Raw genomic sequence first — 19,194 nt, 5'->3', positions numbered from 1 at the left:
TCTGAGAAACATTTTAACAGTCCCATCTTTTACAGTCCGCACTTCCACTTTTCGGACCTTCTTGTCGCTGCTGGGGAATGTTTTTACTATTAGTCCCATGGGCCATTCGTTCCTGCTGGCTTGGGAGTCCTTTAGCAGGACCACATCTCCTTGTTTGACATTAGGTCTAGTCTCTGTCCATTTTGCACGACTTTGTAAGGTGGACAAATATTCTACTTTCCACCTTTTCCAAAAGGTATCAGCAAGGTGTTGAACATGTTTCCATTGTTTCCCAAACAACTGCCCTGATGAAAAGTTCCCAAGTGGAGCAGACACAGCACTCATCTTCTGCGTTAGTAGCACTGCTGGAGTGAGTACTGCAGGACTGTCAGGGTCAGTGGATATGGGGACAAGAGGCCTTGCATTAATAATTGCCATCACCTCGGCCATGAAGGTGCACAACACTTCATGAGTAAGACGTGTTTGTTCAGTTCGTAACAACATTGCATCCAGAATGCGCCTGGCAACGCCTATAAGGCGCTCCCATGAGCCTCCCATGTGAGACGCATGAGGGGGATTGAAAGTCCAAACACCCTCTCTCTTGCAGGTACTTTCCTACCGCTTTGTTCCTGGAGTTTAGGTTTAATTCCTTACAAGCGCCCACAAAATTAGTGCCTCTGAGCGCAGAAACTTGGCTGGGCCCCGAATAGAGAAGAGCCTTCTTAATCCATTGATAAAACTATCAGCAGACATAGTCTCTATCAGTTCGATATGCACAGCCCTAGTTGACATGCATGTGAATAACACAGCCCAACGTTTGTTCTGGGAACAACCACCTCTTGTACGACGCGTCACAATAGTCCATGGCCCAAATACATCTAGGCCTACAGTGGTAAAGGGTGGTTCAGGGGTGACTCGGTCTGCGGGCAAGTCTGCCATTTTCTGGATCTGCATTTTGCCTCGCAACTTGCGACATGTGACACACCGATGAATGACAGATGACACAAGCCGCTTCCCTCCAATTATCCAGTACCCAGCACCACGGATAGCTCCTTCAGTTATGTGTCTTCCTTGATGAGCCACTTGTTCATGATAGTGAGTTACAATTATCATGCCGATGTGGCTGGTAGATGGGATAATCAGAGGGTGCTTTTCATTTTCTGTGAGATCGGCGGCGGAAAGACGTCCACCGACTCGTAAGAGACTGTCTTTGTCCACTACAGGATTGAGCTTCTTGAGTGCATCAAATATGCCACTGACCTTCCTTCCTTCTTTAATGTTTTCAAGCGTCCCTCTGTAAGCTTCTTGTTGGACAGCTCGAATGATGACTACTTGGGCTCGGGTGAGTTCTTGGACGCTCGGTGTCTCACCGAAACCTTTCCATCCCCTTTGTCCACTTGTCTTTTGTGCAAAGGATGTAACTACATGAATGAGTCTGGCTATGACTCTGCAAAGAGTGATCCAGTTTGAGTACTTTTTGAAACGGTCAGAACCCAACTGTGGCTCTGCTACAGTAGTTTTCATTACTTTTATTTCCGGACGTATCTCTCTGTCTTTTTCAGGTTCGATGAGCGTGAAAGGACCAGTGTGTGGTTCTGTGTGTGGGTCAGAGTACAGAAAGGGTGGACCTGAGAACCAGGTACTGTTCTGCAGGTCTGCTGCTGGAATGAACCAAGTGGCTTGGTCAGCATGATTGTTATCCAACGTTTTCTGCATGGATTGGATGTAGTGATCATTCATTTCTGGTCTCTTTTCCAAAGTCTTTCGGAGAGAGCAGAGGCGTTTTAGGGCTTGTTCTCTGTTGTCAGGGAGCCTCCTTCTCTGTGAGCGAAAGGGTAAAGGTGCAACCCAGCTGTTCTCTTGGTTTTGATAAACTTCATTGTCCATTATTGTCAGGAATGCTCTGTCGTCGATAGACATGGCTTGTTTGTTATCACCCTCAGATCTAACAAACACAGAGTGTCCCAAATAGTCTGTGATGCAGGTTGCATTCATAGTGACCCCATAATTCTCTTTAACGTGAATTGTGTTTGGGCAAGGCTCAAAATAGGATGCACGTCCATTATCTAAGGTGTGTGTTTTATAGACATTGACCTCTGACTGACTGTGCGCTTTTCCTAAACACACCTCCCCCACAATAATCCAACCCAGGTCTAGCCTTTGGGCGTATGGTGCATCATTGGGTCCGTTGATTTGCTCACGTACCTTATGGACCCTGATGACGTCACGTCCAAGGACTAAAAGGATTGGGGCGTGGTGGTCGACAGGTGGGATGTTATCTGTCACTGGAAGAAGATGTGGGTGATGCTGGGCAATCTCTGGAGAGGGTATTTCAGATCTATTGTCTGGAACAGAGTCACATTCAATTAAAGGGGGTAGCTGGATGTTGACCTCTCCATCCAAAGACTCGAGGAAGAAGTTTACAGCTCTCCTACCTGAGGTTTGTTCTCTGCCAGAGCAAGTCTTTAAGGTGTATGGAGTGGGTTTGGCATTGATTTTGAAAAGGCTGAAAAACTCTGACTTAACCAGTGACCTGTTGGACTGGTCATCTATTACTGCATACATTTTTATAGCTCTCTCTTTTTGGCCTGCAGGATACACTTTGACCAAACTGATCTTAGAACATGAACGTGGGCTGTCACCTTGGCCACATACCTCTGTGCACTTCGACTCGACTGAAGGTGAACTCTCAATTTGCTCTTCATTGTCGTTGTTTCCTGGTGTAGTACTCTTAGGGGCAGGAATAGGACCAGGATGCATTGCAGATAAGTGTTTAAGGCTGTCACACTCAATACACTTAACCACTGCTTTACAGTTTTTTGCAATGTGTTGGACAGACCCACAGCATCTGTAGCATATGTGGTGCTCTTTGAGATAGGCTTGTCTTTCTTCAATAGTTTTGTCTCTAAAGAGCTTACACTTTTTGAGTGGATGTGGTTTTTTGTGGATTGGGCACTGGCGATCCGGTTCCTCCATTTTCTTTGGACTGAGATTATTCTGGTCCGGCTCTGCCGTAATGTCCATTTTGTGTGCTGAAACAGTAGGTTTGCGACTATATGATCTCAGTTTTTCTGTGGGAGAAGGGACATGGGTGTTGGCCTTGGACATAGCAAAGCTTGGGTCATTCCTCATTTTCGCTTGCCGCTGGACAAATTGTGTGAAAACTGAGAAAGGAGGAAATGACACACTATGAGTCTCCTTGTACTGTGTTCCTACAGTTGTCCACTTTTCCTGTAGGTTGAAGGGAAGTTTTTCCACTATTTGCCTGACTCCTCTAGCTGTGTCCAGGTAAGCAAGTCCTGGGAGTGCACCATCTTGTTTAGCACACTGTAGCTCCAATAAGATGTCACTAAGTTCCTGCAGCTTAACATTGTCTTTGTTTGTGAGTTTGGGAAAGTCCTCTACCTTTTTTAAGAGTGCGTCCTCAATAGCCTCAGGTGAGCCGTAGCACTCTTCAAGGCGTTGCCAGACCATCTTCGCACCTGCAGCAGGATTGAGGGTGTGTACAGCACGAATGCGCTTAGCCTGTTCGGATGATGTTGGACCCAACCATTTTGTTAGCAAGTCTAATTCCTCTCTTGGAGATAAATTTAGGTCTTTGGTTGCGCTGGTGAATGAGGTTTTCCATGCCCAATAGTTTTCAGGTTTGTCATCAAATTGCAAAAGACCTGTACTGACTAGTTCTTTGCGAATTAGGTATTTTGCAAACTGTTGCATTTCACTTGATTCAGGTACGCAGTTGTTAAGGTTGGGGGTGTGCTTTGTGGAGTTGGACCAGTACGTGTCGACTACACATGTGTTCACTGTTTGCTCCTGTTTCCTTTCTCTATTTACAGGTGGTGTTTTCGTCTGAGTGTTGGTTATAAAAGGGTTAGTTATTTGTGTACTGTCTTGTACATCTACTTCATTGCAATTTCCTTTAGGAGGCTGTGCTGGGTCGTGCTGAGTGTCTGGGTAGAGTAACTCACATTGTTGTCGAACATATTCGTTAGTGCGGTGCGCTGTACTGATGGGCTCAGCTTCCTCACAAAGTTCTCCGTAGAGCTCCCCGCTCTGAATCTCTGCTTCTTCATAGGCTGAGGCCTCTGCTTCAGCTGTGGCTATTGCTTTTTGGCACTGGAGGACATGTAGATGAGCATCCAGTTCAGCTCTCTGTTTCATTGCATTAGCTTCCTTTTCAGCGAGATGAGCATCCAGTTCAGCTCTCTGTTTCATTGCATTAGCTTCCTTTTCAGCGAAGGCCAGTTGAGCTCGTGCTGCTTGAGCTTTGGCGTAGGCCCTTACAGCTGCAGAAGCTGTTGATGAGGATGTCCGTTGAGAACGCATTGTCGATGTTCTGGATTGCTGCGACTTGGTGTCGAATGGCTGAGACCGTTGCTGCATTGTAGCTGGTTGAGTGGCGACGTCTGCTTGCTGTTCACCACCAGCTGCTTCGTCTACCTCTTCAGCAGCGTAGTCTTTTAGGTAATTTCTTCCTGAGCGTAGACTCATGTTGCTTAAAGTAGCTCTGTATGCTTGAACCCGCTGAGTAGGCGTCTTTTTGTTCGTCTTTTTACTATGCTGCCCTCACGACACGTGACCATGTGAAGCTAGACAGCTAGCGAACAAAATAGAGGAGATCTTCCACACAAGGCTTGCCTTTCTTGCTTTTAATGAAGATCCTTTAAAGCCTTATCTCTCTCAAGGCTTCTCCTTGCTATTTCTTATTTGTAACTGAAACATACAGAAAATGAAAATAAATTGCTAGCTAATACACATCTTAATGACAAACTTACTGATTAGCCTAGCTTAACACGTGCGTTACATTAGCATCGCAGTTCACTCCAGGTAAAGACATATAAAAGTCATCTCTGAACATATTAATACTCACAAAGACGAATGTTTCCCAAGGTACAAGCGTGTAGGGCACTCTTAGCGTGTACATGAACTCGTTCACTCTTTTAATACTGCCGAAACACTTTTCACAGCATTAACGGAGAAAATACTTCAAAGATAGGTTAATGATCAGAGCGCTCCCTCGCTCCCATTTCCGCACATACAATACAAAGATCGCTTGTGATAACGATGTCTCACTCCGAGCAAATTACGAACCCATACATTTTAACTGGTTTTAGCATGAATCACTTATAATATTTCTTAACTTTGAACTTATTTATCACTTTGCTCATGTAACTTAATCAGACTATGCACTAACTACTGACTTTTGACCAAAAGGCATAACACCTTGGCTTGCCATTCACGATATACCAGCAAACTAGTGCGTCAGAACGTTAAAGTTAGCTAGCAATCTCTAGTGATTTAAGCTACATTAGGTAATGTTTTTGATGCTATTTAGAGAACAAATAAAAATAAGCAGAAACTTTATATGATCATTAAATGTCCCTGCATTATCAGAAAAGTTTGCACTTTTCCTTCTATGCTGGTGAGGACTTTATAGAAGTAGGGCTTTTCTGCTCCTGCTTAGCATAAATACTTTTTGGCAGATTAGCATCAACAAGATGCAGAGATGTGGCGATCACTTGAAAGTCTCTCTGTGCTAGTTTTCAACTTTGCTTTGTGTTGTTGGCTTTGTGTTGGGCCCTAAATACTAAGACTCCGACACTGATCACAGAAAAGTGGTGGTGGTGACTGTTAAAGAGAACCCAATGACCGTTAATAAGAGATTAATTTAAAAAAATCAAATCGATAAGTGATATTGGTAATGGAATTGGAACTGCTAAATTCATATCAATTCCCATCCCTAAATGCTGGAGTGATATGAACACTCCAGCAAGAGATCAAAGTTCCAAGAATGCACTGCAGACATTTGACTCAAAGCCAGATAAGTCTATCTGGAAGCCAGGCATCCTCTTGGCTCACAATTGCTGTCTCTTCCTATAAATTCCACAAACAATAAGATCCTCTAAACCATTAAACTGTTTTTCCACATGCCAGGCAGTGTTTATGGCCCCTTTAGTGCGCCCCATTACATACACATTAGGTGACGGCATCCTGTGTCAGACTTTGCCTTTAAGAGCCTTTTAAAGTGGTTCCTGTAGTAAAGTCCAAATTAAAGTAGGATTGGTGGCTTCTCCTCAGTAATCTACATTCATATCATTTTTTTTTTGCTTCTTATGCTAATGTCATACAGTATATTTAACATTTGTGTATTACAGTACTACAATATATGCTTAAGTGCATGATTATGGACATTGTCTTTCATGTTTATTGTCTGTGTGAAGCCAAAAGCAACAGCATCGATCAGGACTTGTGCACCACACATAACACTAATGTTGCATTTAAAAAGCAGCTCTTGTATAGTTAGAGTAATGAGGCTCTGCATAGAGGATGATTGTTGAGTGACAGATATGATTTACAGCAGTAAGATGGACAGTCATCACCAGAATCCCTGTTGTGAGTCTGAAAGCAAACTGTCTAATACTCAGTTGGTGGTTAAGTCTTAAACCAGGGTTTCACATAAACCTGGATGTTTTCTGCATTATCAGTGGAGTCAAATCCACTAGCTAGTTGTACTGATATGTCAGACCTTTCAACTTGAAATCAATATTGTTGATCAATATGAAGTCTTTCCCCAATAAATCTGAGACCACAGCGACCAAATAAACACAAACATGCTGTCATCAAATTATGTTTGCCATTTTTTAAAAGTCTTAGGTCCCCACGCGGCCCTTGACCTACTAAAACATTATAGCTGAATTGCCAGTGAACAGGATATATATCAATAATAACTTTATGACAATGTAAATAAACACTAACAATAAGTAACCCAATAACATAAAATGATGGTGGGGGTTCTCAGCATCTATTAGACTACATGTTTCTGTGTCCAACCATTCTGTGACTCCAACATTTTCTCTTTTCTTTCTTCTTGTTTTTCAAACAAGTCCCAAATAAAACAAGCTCTGAAACATTATCAATAGCAGTGGTTGTTAATTTACATATCCAGTAGAAAGCAGGCATTTTATTTAATTTGTTTGTTCCTGGCCATTTGACAGAGTAATGAGATTTTTACTGAAAACAGTTTAATCTTGCAACAATATCGACGAGGGCATAAAAAGCAAAACAATTACCTCAAAGTTGCCAAAATGCTCAGTAATTTGTGTTTTTGGCATTTCCTGGTCAAATTTAACCCGTATGTATTCAAATAGATTTCAGTGAGTGTGGGAGAGAGTGCTCAAATCCTACATACAGAAAAGTTTACAACCCCTGTTCTGAATCCACAGACTAAAAAATACAAATGTAATTGCTCTAAGAACTCAAGTATGTTTTATTGCAAAACATGTTTGAATGAAGAGTAACAAACAAAATGTTATCATCTAAAATCTAAATGTTATAATCATACATCTTTCTCTTTACTGTGACAATAATCCATCACATTAGTTTTTTGATTTGTTTGTTTTTAATGTCCAAGAGCTGTTTTGTTTTTTTTAAAAACTCAAGAAACATGAATGAGCAGAAACCTGAAGAGTACAGGGGAAAGTGAACAACAAATCCACAAGAAACATCTACAGTGTGAAGTTGAAAACATTACAGAAAAAGAATGTTTTAAAGTACATACGCTTTTCAAAAGCCATTTTTTCCTTTCCCTGAATTTTATCTCCTCCCCCTGCTTGTGTCTCCTTTAACTTTTCCATCTTTGCTTCTCTGCCAGCACATTTTGGATTTTCAACTTTGTATTGAAAATGTATTTTTGTTATATGTAACACTAAATAATGGTTAGGGTTAGTCTTAGGTGTCCATGTTCAACACAACATGGCATCAAATGACACTCAAAAGGGGAAACATCCACTGTGTTGGCAGTATATGCTTTAATAAAAGGATACTTTCCATGTAATCCATATGCAATTTCATGATATGAAGCTCTAACGCTATATTTTTACCACACCTCTGCCTTTGTCTGTTCATCCTTTTCTCCGGGACAGATGAGGTGAACGAGATTACTCTTCTTTCAGCCCAAGATGGTTCTCTATCCACCAAGGGCATAGTTGTGTGTGAATAATGTCTGAAGTGAGGAGTAAATATCTTTCCATGACAAGTTGTTTGGATTGGTGCTCATGTGCAATCTGATGCTTTATGTATCACAGCGTAGACTGCCTGGCTGCTAGCCTTGCTGGAGAAGGGTTGCCCTGTCAGTCCCTCTGAAACACTAAGAAGGAAAAGGGGCTTTTCAGAGCAGGCAAAAAAAATGCAATGCAGCCCAAAATGTCACTTTGACTGTGAGTTGTTCTGATGAAGTGCCTCACCGAGGTAATACATCTGATATGGTGCAGATTTAAAGGGGGGAAAAAAAACATGTCCATTTAGGCAAGTGGATCAATTTTGGGTTTACATTACTGGGAGATTAAAGGCAAGAGATTGGTATCATGTTAATCCAACACAATTACATGCTCCAAATAACCCATCAACTGAGGTCAAATTTTACACAAAAGCCTCGTGTCATTAACTTCAATTAATGTCACACGATGACCTTGCAAGGTACTTCAACATTTTTTAGGTTCATCATGATGATAAAAATCAGCCTACTGGCGTAGCATTCAGTTCTAATGGTCATGAGCCATGAATTATTTGCCCCGAGATGGTGCAGGATCCATTTGCAGTCTTCTATATTTATTTAGCAAAAACCAGTGAAACCATTCAGCAGAGGTGAACAGTGAAATCACATAACTCATCTCACCAGAATAGAGATAAGCATTCATCCATTAAAACTATTTGTCAAAGAGGTTTCCAGTTAAGGGCATCTGAGAGGACAGCACTGACAAGCTCCTTATACGCTTCCTCTCATAAACATTCAAACATAGGGCTCCAGTTTGTAGGAGTTCTTTTTAATGGGAGTCATCCGGTGTGAAGCCCATTTTGCCTTTATAAAACAGAGTTTTAAGGTGTTAGTGGCAGCCACCAGCTTTGGCACTTAATTCTGGGAGCAGTCTATTGCTGGTTTAACAGCAGTGGGTAGCATCGGAAAACACCCACATACACAAAAACTTTTTCAAGTGCACACTATGGTTACCTAACAGACATTTGTGGGTCCATAAAAGCAGGGATTTAACTTGGATTTAGAAATTGTGATTCCTGGAGAGTTGGTGGGTGGGGGCTGGGTGTACAACAATCATCCACTGTGCTCCTGTTTCATAAAGTAAGCCATTTATATAACTTAAAGACAAATACAAAAACAGATGTGGACAAATTTGTTGCTACCCTTCCACAGTAAACTATATATATATATATATATATATATATATATATATATATATATATATATATATATATATATATATATATATATAAAAAACAAAAACAAGGCTATCTCTGGTATTTAACTTAAAACTATTAAGTTTAATTGCATCCCTTTTTGTTTATTCAATTTTTAACACAAAGCTGACTATTGATTCAGTTGAATATTTTATTGAATAGAAAAATAAATAAATGTTACTTTACTATAAGAGTATGTATTTGTCAGCAGGTAATGTGGCCCACTTTTTCCTCAGCAAACTACCCAAGATGATTTGAAGGGGGCATTTTTTCAGATCTTCCCATAGATGTTCAATTTTCAAGGATTAACATTTAGGTTCATGGACGACCATTTAACAATAGTCCAGTGTTTTTTTGAGGGCACTATGTTTTGCTCCAGGATGCCTTTGTAGTCTTCAGACTTCACTGTGCCCTGCAGATTCAAGATTTCCCGTGCAAGATGCAGCAAAGCAGCTTCAAAACAAAATCAAGCCCCCTCCATTTTTCACATATTTATAGCTAAATGGGAGCGCTACTTGGAGATTGCAGATGCTCTTATATCTTTTAACAGCCAGATTTTCTGATCCATATTCAGTGAGGTGATCACATTAACATCAAACTGCAGTTATATAACAGAGAACTGATTTAACTAAATCATTTTTCAGGAGCAATAAAGCATTGTTTCAATGGGCTGTAGGAGTACAATCAAATCCCTGCACATCTGACATGAGAAACAAAACATTGAATTGAGGAATTAATTTTAATTTCCCAAAACAATTTACTGAAAGGGCAAATAAATCACAAGATCAAACAACTTCTTCACTTTTCATACATCAACTTTTCACTTTTATGTCTGAATTCAAAGCTTTGCAAGAACTCCCACTCATGTCTGATTCTTGAATGTCACTGTCCGCCCTCATAAACAGATGCTCACCTCCTGCATTCTGAACAGTAAATCTAACACATTAATCTGTGAGATCTTAAATATTGCCTCCACTTAATCACTAATCAAGTCCTGGTTTATGGCCATTTCACCAACATTTAGTTCTGGTAATCTGATTGGTTCAAGGTTTTTTGCATCATTGGGGGGGAGCAGTTTCTGTCATGATGTGCTGTGCAGCAGGCAGGATGAAGGACCCACATGTAGGACTTGGAAACGGAAGGTGGCAGCGTTTAATGCTGGGAGACTTTCCATAAAAGTAAACTTCACAAAAACAAACCAAAACCTCTAACTAGAAAACTAGAAACTAAGAAAAATGGACTAGGACTGGGAACTTGAATTTCCCCAGGAACACAGAGGGAAAACACACAGCATGGTGAGGGTACAAATACACACTGGACCAGGGGCTGTAAACACACTGGAGTAATCAGGGAATGGGAGACAGGAGGGAAACACAGCTGGGAGAAATCAGGGCTAACGAGACAAGAGGAAGCAAAACCAGACACACTGCACACAGGATATCAAAATAAAACAGGAAGTACACGACAGACAGAGACACAGACTTGACACTGAGCAAAAGGGACGCAGGAACAAAACCTAAGAACTGGAAATCATAGAACAAAGAACGGGAGTGTTGGAAATACTGAGAAAGAGACTTAATATCACTAATAGTGATAACAATGATGAAATCAAAGATCAAAAATGGAAAAAAACTCAAAACAATATACGATATCCAATATATTTTACCCTCTGGATTATTATAAAAAATTTTCCCCTTACTAATATCAGCTTTAAAGCTCTACATTAGTTTACATCCTTTATTTCACTTTGATGTCAACTTTCAGAATAGACAGAATAAATCAATTTGTTGTAGCTCACTGAAATGAACTAAATTGTTGATACCAGGCTAATTTATTTTGGAACAACAAAGTATGTAATGTCAAAATAATGATTGATAGCATATTGAAGTCTCATAGAAGGCTGCTTTACTGCTCTCAGAAACAAAATCACAGAAGTGAAACCTTTTAAAGATTTCAGCTTAGTGATGGATAACAGAGGACTCTTAAAAATTGCAAACCTTCCCGTCAGTGTTGCATACTGCCAAGAAAAATTGTACCTCTGTTCAAAGTCCAGCTAAAGAGCAGTGGAGGGTTACAGATGGTAATCACCTTAGTACTGTAGCCTGTCTCTGAGTCTCCATCTAATATGCAACACTGATGACTGATAATATATTATTGATGCTCCATCCTGGCTGACCTTGAAAGGCCAGGTTCGACCAGGCCTATCCATCTCATGGATATTTTAGTACTATTTCTCCCAGAATATGAGTACGGCACTTACAGAGCTCCGAATGATGAACAAATGAAGTGCATCTACTGCTATACTACCAGTGGGATTCACCCAGTGGTTCACTGTACAGATTGAAGCATTTATGCTATACTTAGCCCAAATAGTTATTTACATATATATATATATATATATATATATATTCTCTTGGATGTTGGAACGAACATCCAAGAATACATTGGGAAGATGGCCCCAACTGACCGAGTGCTCAGTGAATACCTCAGGCAGCAGAAACCCAAGAAAGAGGAGGGAGACGAGGAACCATCATGGAAGGACAGGCCCCTGCACGGTATGTACCACCGGCAGATAGAGGAGGTGGCTGATATCCAGAAATCCTACCAGTGGCTGGACAAAGCTGGACTGAAAGACAGCACAGAGGCACTAATCATGGCAGCACAAGAACAAGCTCTGAGTACAAGATCCATAGAGGCTGGGGTCTATCACACCAGGCAAGACCCCAGGTGCAGGCTGTGTAAAGATGCCCCAGAGACAATCCAGCACATAACAGCAGGGTGCAAGATGCTAGCAGGCAAGGCATACATGGAACGCCATAACCAAGTGGCCGGCATAGTGTACAGGAACATCTGTGCCGAGTGATAGGTTTGTAGCTTGAACCCATCCGCTGGAACGTTGAAGACAATATAATTACACTGCAAAGCAAGACACAAGTAGGCAAGCTTCTTCATGTTTCTCGTGCACGGGAGAGAACCGGACAGGCACCGTTCCTTCGCTTGACCCCAGTTGCTCTCGTCCGTTCTCCCGTACCACTGTTCTTTTATTGAGGTTACATGAATATGCATAAGTTCATTAACATATGACGTCTACATACACACAAAGAGTACCTTGCCTGTGTGTGTGTGTGTGTGTGTGTGTGTGTGTGTGTGTGTGTGTGTGTGTGTGTGTGTGTGTGTGTGTGTGTGTGTGTGTGTGTGGACTGCTGATCAAAGGGTCAAACATCCTTGGTCAGGAAGAGGGTAGCCTCCCCCTCACCCTAGATGGTTCATCCTAGATAACACGGTGAGGAAGTCCTGCAGTTCATCTAAACAAAGAGCACTTAGACTAGAACAGACGCAACTACGTTAATCCTACCATAAAACAATAAGACACGGTATGACCTCTCATGCTCCCAAAGTGCTGTCTAATACACACAAAGTTTGCAGACTATCAAGGATCAAAACCTCTACCAATCTACAACTAATTACAAAACTCTAAGCATATATAAGTAAATATTTCTAAGCATAAATGACAATCAACAATACAAATCTAACACCGAGTATAACCTGGAAGTCCCGAGGTCAAAATGGGAGATGCCCCCAAGGGTGGTGGAGAATGACCGAGCTAAGATCCTGTGGGACTTCCAGATACAGACGGACAAAATGGTGGTGGCTAACCAACTGGACATAGTGGTGGTAGACAAACAGAAGAAGACGGCCGTAGTGATCGATGTAGCGGTTCCAAATGACAGCAATATCAGGAAGAAGGAACACGAGAAGCTGGAGAAATACCAAGGGCTCAGAGAAGAGCTCGAGAGGATGTGGAGGGTGAAAGTAACGGTGGTCCCCGTGGTAATCGGAGCACTAGGTGCGGTGACTCCCAAGCTAGGCGAGTGGCTCCAGCAGATCCCGGGAACAACATCGGAGATCTCTGTCCAGAAGAGCGCAGTCCTGGGAACAGCTAAGATACTGCGCAGGACCCTCAAGCTCCCAGGCCTCTGGTAGAGGACCCGAGCTTGAAGGATAAACCGCCCGCAGGGGCGTGCTGGGTGTTATATATATATATATATATATATATATATATATATATATATATATATATATATATATATATATATATATATATATATATATATATATATAACACATAATATATTGTAGTATAACTACCATGCACGATCTGATATCGTCGTGTTGTTCCCAGATCATCATACTAAATGTTGTTCCAGGATCAACATTGCAAGTGACCAATCAGAATGTCGTGACGTCATACTTTTGCGACTTCGGGGAAAATCGCCGTAAAACAAAAAACTGTACTTAAGCTGCGAGAAACCGCCTCTGTCCGCCAATCAACGGACTCTGACCGTAACCCTGACCCTTTAATAAACGCTGAGCAGAATTGATATTGTCCTTGCAACATTGGAATTTCATAAATGCACGAATGGCTTGGCGCGCCAAAGAATAACGTCACAAGAATGTGATTGGTCACTTGCAATGTTGAACCTGGAACAACATTTTCATGATGATGTGGGAATAACACCAACACGACGATATCAGATCATCCCAACTACCATATGATTATACAGTATATACATTAAAACACATCCAAATCACCATCTGCACAAAATGCTGTCTGTGTGTGTATAAATATGTCTTTATGTAATGCAAAAGGTTGCATTTGACATGCAAAACGCCTGTCTTGCTTCTGGCAAAAGAGAATTGTGAACACCTGTTTTAACACAGGCTCGTGTGTTTCAGTGTGCGACACTACAGTATTTTATGGCTGCAAATCACTTGTAATCCCACTGCAGCACATTACAGTTCTGGTGAATCTGAAATAAATTTCAGACTCTAGACATGCTGGTGGGAATACTCTCACTGTTACTCTCTGCATATAAATTTTCAGCAATGGTGGAGGTTACAGCACTGAGAACTACCTAGGTGCAGTGTATTCAAGATAATCGGGTCATTGCATATAGTCCCCAATCCTTAAGCTTTCATTATACCAACAGTTTTTATAAGCACCATTCTTTCCATTCTTTCTGTAGCTTTGATCCATTTTTTTGTCGTGTTGAATTGCTGACAAGCTTTTTGTTTCACCACCAGACGTGTGTCCTTGTGTGCCGTTGATTCACTGCATAGAAAGTAGATGATTTTACAGCATGTGCAATGAAAATAGGCTGAAAAGAAGTCTGATGTCTGGAGACAGTATTCAAGTTTATGTCTGCCAAAAGCAGAATCTAAGACTACATCTAAAGCTGTGTGAAGGTCATGGCAAGTAGTGTAATTAATTGACCAGAAACGGAGATGGATGAAGAAGTGTTATCTTTATATTAACCTACATGGTTATAAACATAGAATACACAGCACTAAGAATACATTCAGACATCAGGTATAAATATATCTTTTTAACAGTTTAACTACCAAAGGATCAGTAAGGTTCATGGACTTATTTGAAAAATATATCTGTTGACATGCAGAAATAGTGTTTCATGCAGCTGCGTATCAAAATTGGTCTATAAATCTGCTTATTTGTACGTCGAGGGCAGATCCCACACAGTCAGAAACCATGAAGGGTAAGCCACAACCACTAACACCTCTGTCCCTCTGGTGTTGTCTTTTGTTTGTTCTATAACCCTCCATTTGTCATTTAGCTACAGCCAGAGCCACTCTGAGCTAATGTATGAGACTTAAACTCTCATTTGTTGCACAAGTTTGTTTTTGTTCTTTAGGCAAAATCCAATAAAAGAGGATTCACTCATGAAAGAGAGGGAGTTTATTTCACCCAGTTGAGTGCTAAAACGCCTCTTCACTTATACAATTGAGATTTTTCACTTTCGTGTAAGGTATGCCACTAAGCCTAACTTGTAATGAGTTTTGGGAAAGAGGAAGGAGAAATATTTGATTTGCTCCTATTAAACAGAGTTTATTGATAATTTAACAGTTTATGCCACTAATCTAGGACATCCTGGATCCTCACTCAAAAGCTTCCATCAACACTAGTCAATCCTTTTCTCCCATTTACTGCAACTGTCTCCTTAACATCCTTCCTTTATCAACTCTCTTGTCTATATACCGGCCCACTCATTTCCTCTTCTTATCTTTAGCATCCTAATTGTTTGCTATATTTATTATAAATCATACAGGCAAAGTAATCCATCAAGTAAGCATCCCGTCCTGTTCCCAACAGTGCCCCTTGATCAAGCTGTTTATCTCTCCCATGTTAAACAAGGTCAGTGTAAGTCATGAGACAAAATATTGTCTTTATCTGTGCCCAAATGAGTAATTAAATAGCTTGTATTGTGTGTGTGCGTGTGCGTGTGTGTGTGACATATTGTGTCTCCCGGAATAGGACCTACCACAAAAGTTATGTACTTATGTCTGTCTGTCTGCCTGTGGATATATTTCATAAACACAGTATCAGAATCAGGCATTACACAAAACATAGTCACACAACTTTACAAGTGTGTAGTGCAGATAAAAAAAGGCTAACATCAAAGATGGGTGGAGCTTGAGCAATGAGTACCGAGGATTGATGTACTAATAATTACAAGATTCTGACAGTTGAATACTCAGGTGTCAATAACAACATTCATTGCTGCTGGTATGAGCTCATTGCAAGATTGTCTTTAATTGACCCTGTACCTAATCATGCCATATATATTTTTGGCAACATCATTTGGCGGGTTTTTAATAATGGCCCTCAACTGTTTCACTGTGTATAATAGATTTGAAAAGGTTTCTAGAGACACCCCTTTAGCTCAGACAATCACAATGCTCTTCAAGATAATTTATGAGAGCTTGTGAACAATTCCTTAAACTGCGGTCAACCTTTGAGAACCACAGATATGCTTCAGAGCTGCTCTTTGACTGCAGACACACTCATAAAGCAGTGTCACTACATCTTTCTTTCTGATTAATCTCTGTGTATAAAGGACCTATTATGTCTGTGCCGTATCCTGACCTAAGCTCTCCATTGACCTTGTAGTTGATTATGTGTCGCATGCTCCAAAAGCCCGCAAAGGTAGGGTGAGTAATTGCATTATGTTAGTGTTATTAATCCTGCGTAACATTACGGCTTTATTAATCAGATATTTACATTGTGTACCCCAAATATAGCACTGCATCCACACAAATTTCAGGTTTAAATGATGCTGCTGCTGTATTACAAATCTATTATTGCTAATGGATAATGTTTTCATTGTCTTCCAGTTTTCCTATAATCCCAACTTCTGTTATTTCCATGCTTGCCCACTGCATAATTAACAACTAAAGATTTATTTTCAGAGATTAACTTTCTATAAATAGAAGAAGATAACACTTGCTAATCTTTCAGTTAAATAACAAGCGAAAGCAGCTGATTATCCTGGCTTAGCAAAACTACCGTTAAAAGTTGACTATTGGCTTTAATATTAAATATATGGAAAAAGTGGTATGACAAAAGCAATTAAAGACAACAGAAAGCTGGTTCTAGTCTTGAAAGGGAAGAGGCTGTTATCAGTGACAACACCCTACATGCATCCCACTTTGCTAGGTCTGCATGACATAAGTCTCCAACTGACAGTCGTTGTTGTTTTCAGGGTTCCTGCTTGGAGACTAAGTATTGATTTCCTTCCTGTGCTCCTTGCAGAAGTAATATACAGTTATAATCTAATTGGTGTGCAGGAACTTTGGGGAACTATATCTACTGAGACATGTGTTATGTATTATTGCCACCTTCACACTAAGCTTCACAGTGACCTGGTGTCAGTTATCTACACTGCTGACATAGCACCTTTGATTAAACACATTCTGAGAAAAGGTAAAAAAAAAATATATAAAAAAAAACTGTCAAAAAGGTTTTTAGGTCACTAATAGAAACACAAAGTTATGAAAAATAAAGTTAGAAAGACTATTGGAGAGTGAGGTCCAAAAGTGATAAGCCATTATTGACAATTTTTCAATAAAAATATAAAAGTTTCACATGAACAAGAGGTGCCAATAGAGATTCTATATACATGTTATTGCAAAAACAAAATGTGCTTGGCACCACAGTGCATTTAACTCACAATTTTGAGTGCAAAAGCTGCCAGACAGGACAGAAATTCATGAATAATAAAATAAATACATACATTTTATATGTATTGTAAATATTACCATGCAAGTTTAAAAATGCATTTTGGAAAATGACTTTGAGTGCACTATATGTATCTTTTTTTATTTGTTGAAGAAAATCCTTCTCTGTAAAAGCCAGAGGGTATGGCATAGTCTCTGAACAATGGTATGCTAATGCTATTTGGTCAGGTTGGAGCTGAAGTGGTGCAGATGTCCATCTTCAGAGCAGCAAAACGCCCCCAGACTTCAATAACCGCTCTACCATGTTTCACTATGGGTATGAACAACTATGGTAATATTCTCTCTCCTGTTCTTTTTCTTTATATTATATACAAATTTCAGTTACTGCAATAAACTTCATATTTCAATAAAAAGGACTTCTTTCCTGTATACTCACATGCATATTGTCGTAGTCCATACCAAGCAGCTTTAGAAGAGGTTTACAGACCACTGTTCATCCTGTGAGACACCTACCAGACAGCCTTTATTTGGCAGGAGTTCAAGTCTTACATTCTTTATTTAGTAAATTCTGTTTATATGTGGTGGATTTGCTCTCCTATTTCTAAGTGTAGAAAGCTTTATGTATTGATCTTATGATGGTGTGGTCACTTCTGGTCTCCCTGTTTATACTTTGGATACTGCTGATCCAGTGTGTTAGAGTGTTATATTTTGTCCTTTAAAAAACATCATTGATTGTGTGATGCTAATCCTGCTTAGCAGAGAATGCTATCAAAACTTGCTAAAAGTTCATTGCTGACTTGTTGCAGATTCAAATTCTTTATAAATCCTGACTTCTTGTTTTTTTATTTTTTGAAATTCTCCTACTTTGCGTGTTAAGTTTAACAGATAGAGGATCCAAATACAGTTTTGAGCTTATTTCAAAAACACCCAGAAGTCCATATGTCAAGGCAGGGAGTGCACAGGCAGGACAAACAGACACTCAGGTGTATTGGTAAACATAGTTTTTTCTACATGTTTTGGTATTCACATGTAAACAGCATTTAGAAAACTGCAAATGTAGCAGAAAGGGAAGGGCATGGCCCTGTACTATGAAATGATTTCAACATTGCAAGAGTATCTTTCCTTTATCTGGCTCCACTTACTTTAACATTAGTGATCAGGATCAGTGATCACATGAAGCTGGTTATCAGCTCGCTAAGTTGACCCAAGGTTTTCTCTGTGTGCTATCATGAAAGGGGTAGCATTGGTAGGATGTGACCAATCACATTTAAGGAAAAGTGTACTGGCCGCAAAACAACTGATTTTACAAAGGAAGATAAAACTACAGTGTGAAGATGTTAAACAGGTAATGCAAACTGAAAGCAACACAGCTTCTGCAGACAAAGCAGCAGAGTGAATGTGTGTGACAATAAAATCAGTGCATAATGAGTTACGCTACGTTGACACTTCAGGTCTTAATGCTCAATTCCGATTTTTTGATCAAATCCAATTTTTTTGTCTGCTTGTTCACACTACAAATAAAATGTGACAGCAAATGCGCTCTAGTGTGAACCCTCAAAGTGGCCCGCATGCGCAAAAGAAGACGTCACACACAACCTGGATGTGTGGCTATTCTGAGGTTGAAAAGTTTTTCAGTAGCATTTAATAACTTCGCATTTGTCTTTGTGCTAAATCCTGTGTCATAGAGATGGAGTACGACAACCAAAGTTCACCAAAGCCAGACCTCCTTTGCTTTAGTTGGATTAGAAGAACCTAAAACCTCAATTAGAGGGTATTACGACAGTGGTTATCAACTTTCCCTATTAACCTGGACCTCCTGCTTCTCAGTCTCTGTGTGGTGTTATTTCACAGGTCATATGACTCTTTAACCTGCTTTTGTGGATGGCACTGTGTTCACACACAATAATTTCTGGAAGTGGTAGACTGATCCCT

The 19,194-nt window shown here is 40.2% G+C and overlaps 1 protein-coding gene across 1 annotated transcript; it reads right to left on the bottom strand.

The window, feature by feature from the left end:
• Positions 1 to 530: 530 nt before the first annotated feature.
• LOC143421517 (uncharacterized) lies at positions 531 to 5,104 on the bottom strand. Its single transcript, XM_076891112.1, has 2 exons — positions 4,850 to 5,104; positions 531 to 4,692 (listed from the first exon to the last, which is right to left on the bottom strand). The coding sequence occupies exon 2, from the start codon at positions 4,468 to 4,470 to the stop codon at positions 622 to 624; it is 3,849 nt and encodes a 1,282-aa protein (XP_076747227.1). The 5' UTR covers positions 4,471 to 4,692; positions 4,850 to 5,104; the 3' UTR covers positions 531 to 621.
• Between the last annotated feature and the right edge of the window lie 14,090 nt (positions 5,105 to 19,194).

This window comes from Maylandia zebra, linkage group LG12, assembly GCF_041146795.1.
Source record: "Maylandia zebra isolate NMK-2024a linkage group LG12, Mzebra_GT3a, whole genome shotgun sequence".
NCBI lineage: Eukaryota > Metazoa > Chordata > Actinopteri > Cichliformes > Cichlidae > Maylandia > Maylandia zebra.
Note: the sequence above shows the minus strand (reverse complement) of the source record. Positions and strands in the feature narration are given on the sequence as shown.

Coding starts and splice junctions, on each gene's coding strand:
- LOC143421517 (XM_076891112.1), bottom strand. CDS start 4,470: ATGAGTCTACGCTCAGGAAGAAATTACCTAAAAGACTACGCTGCTGAA.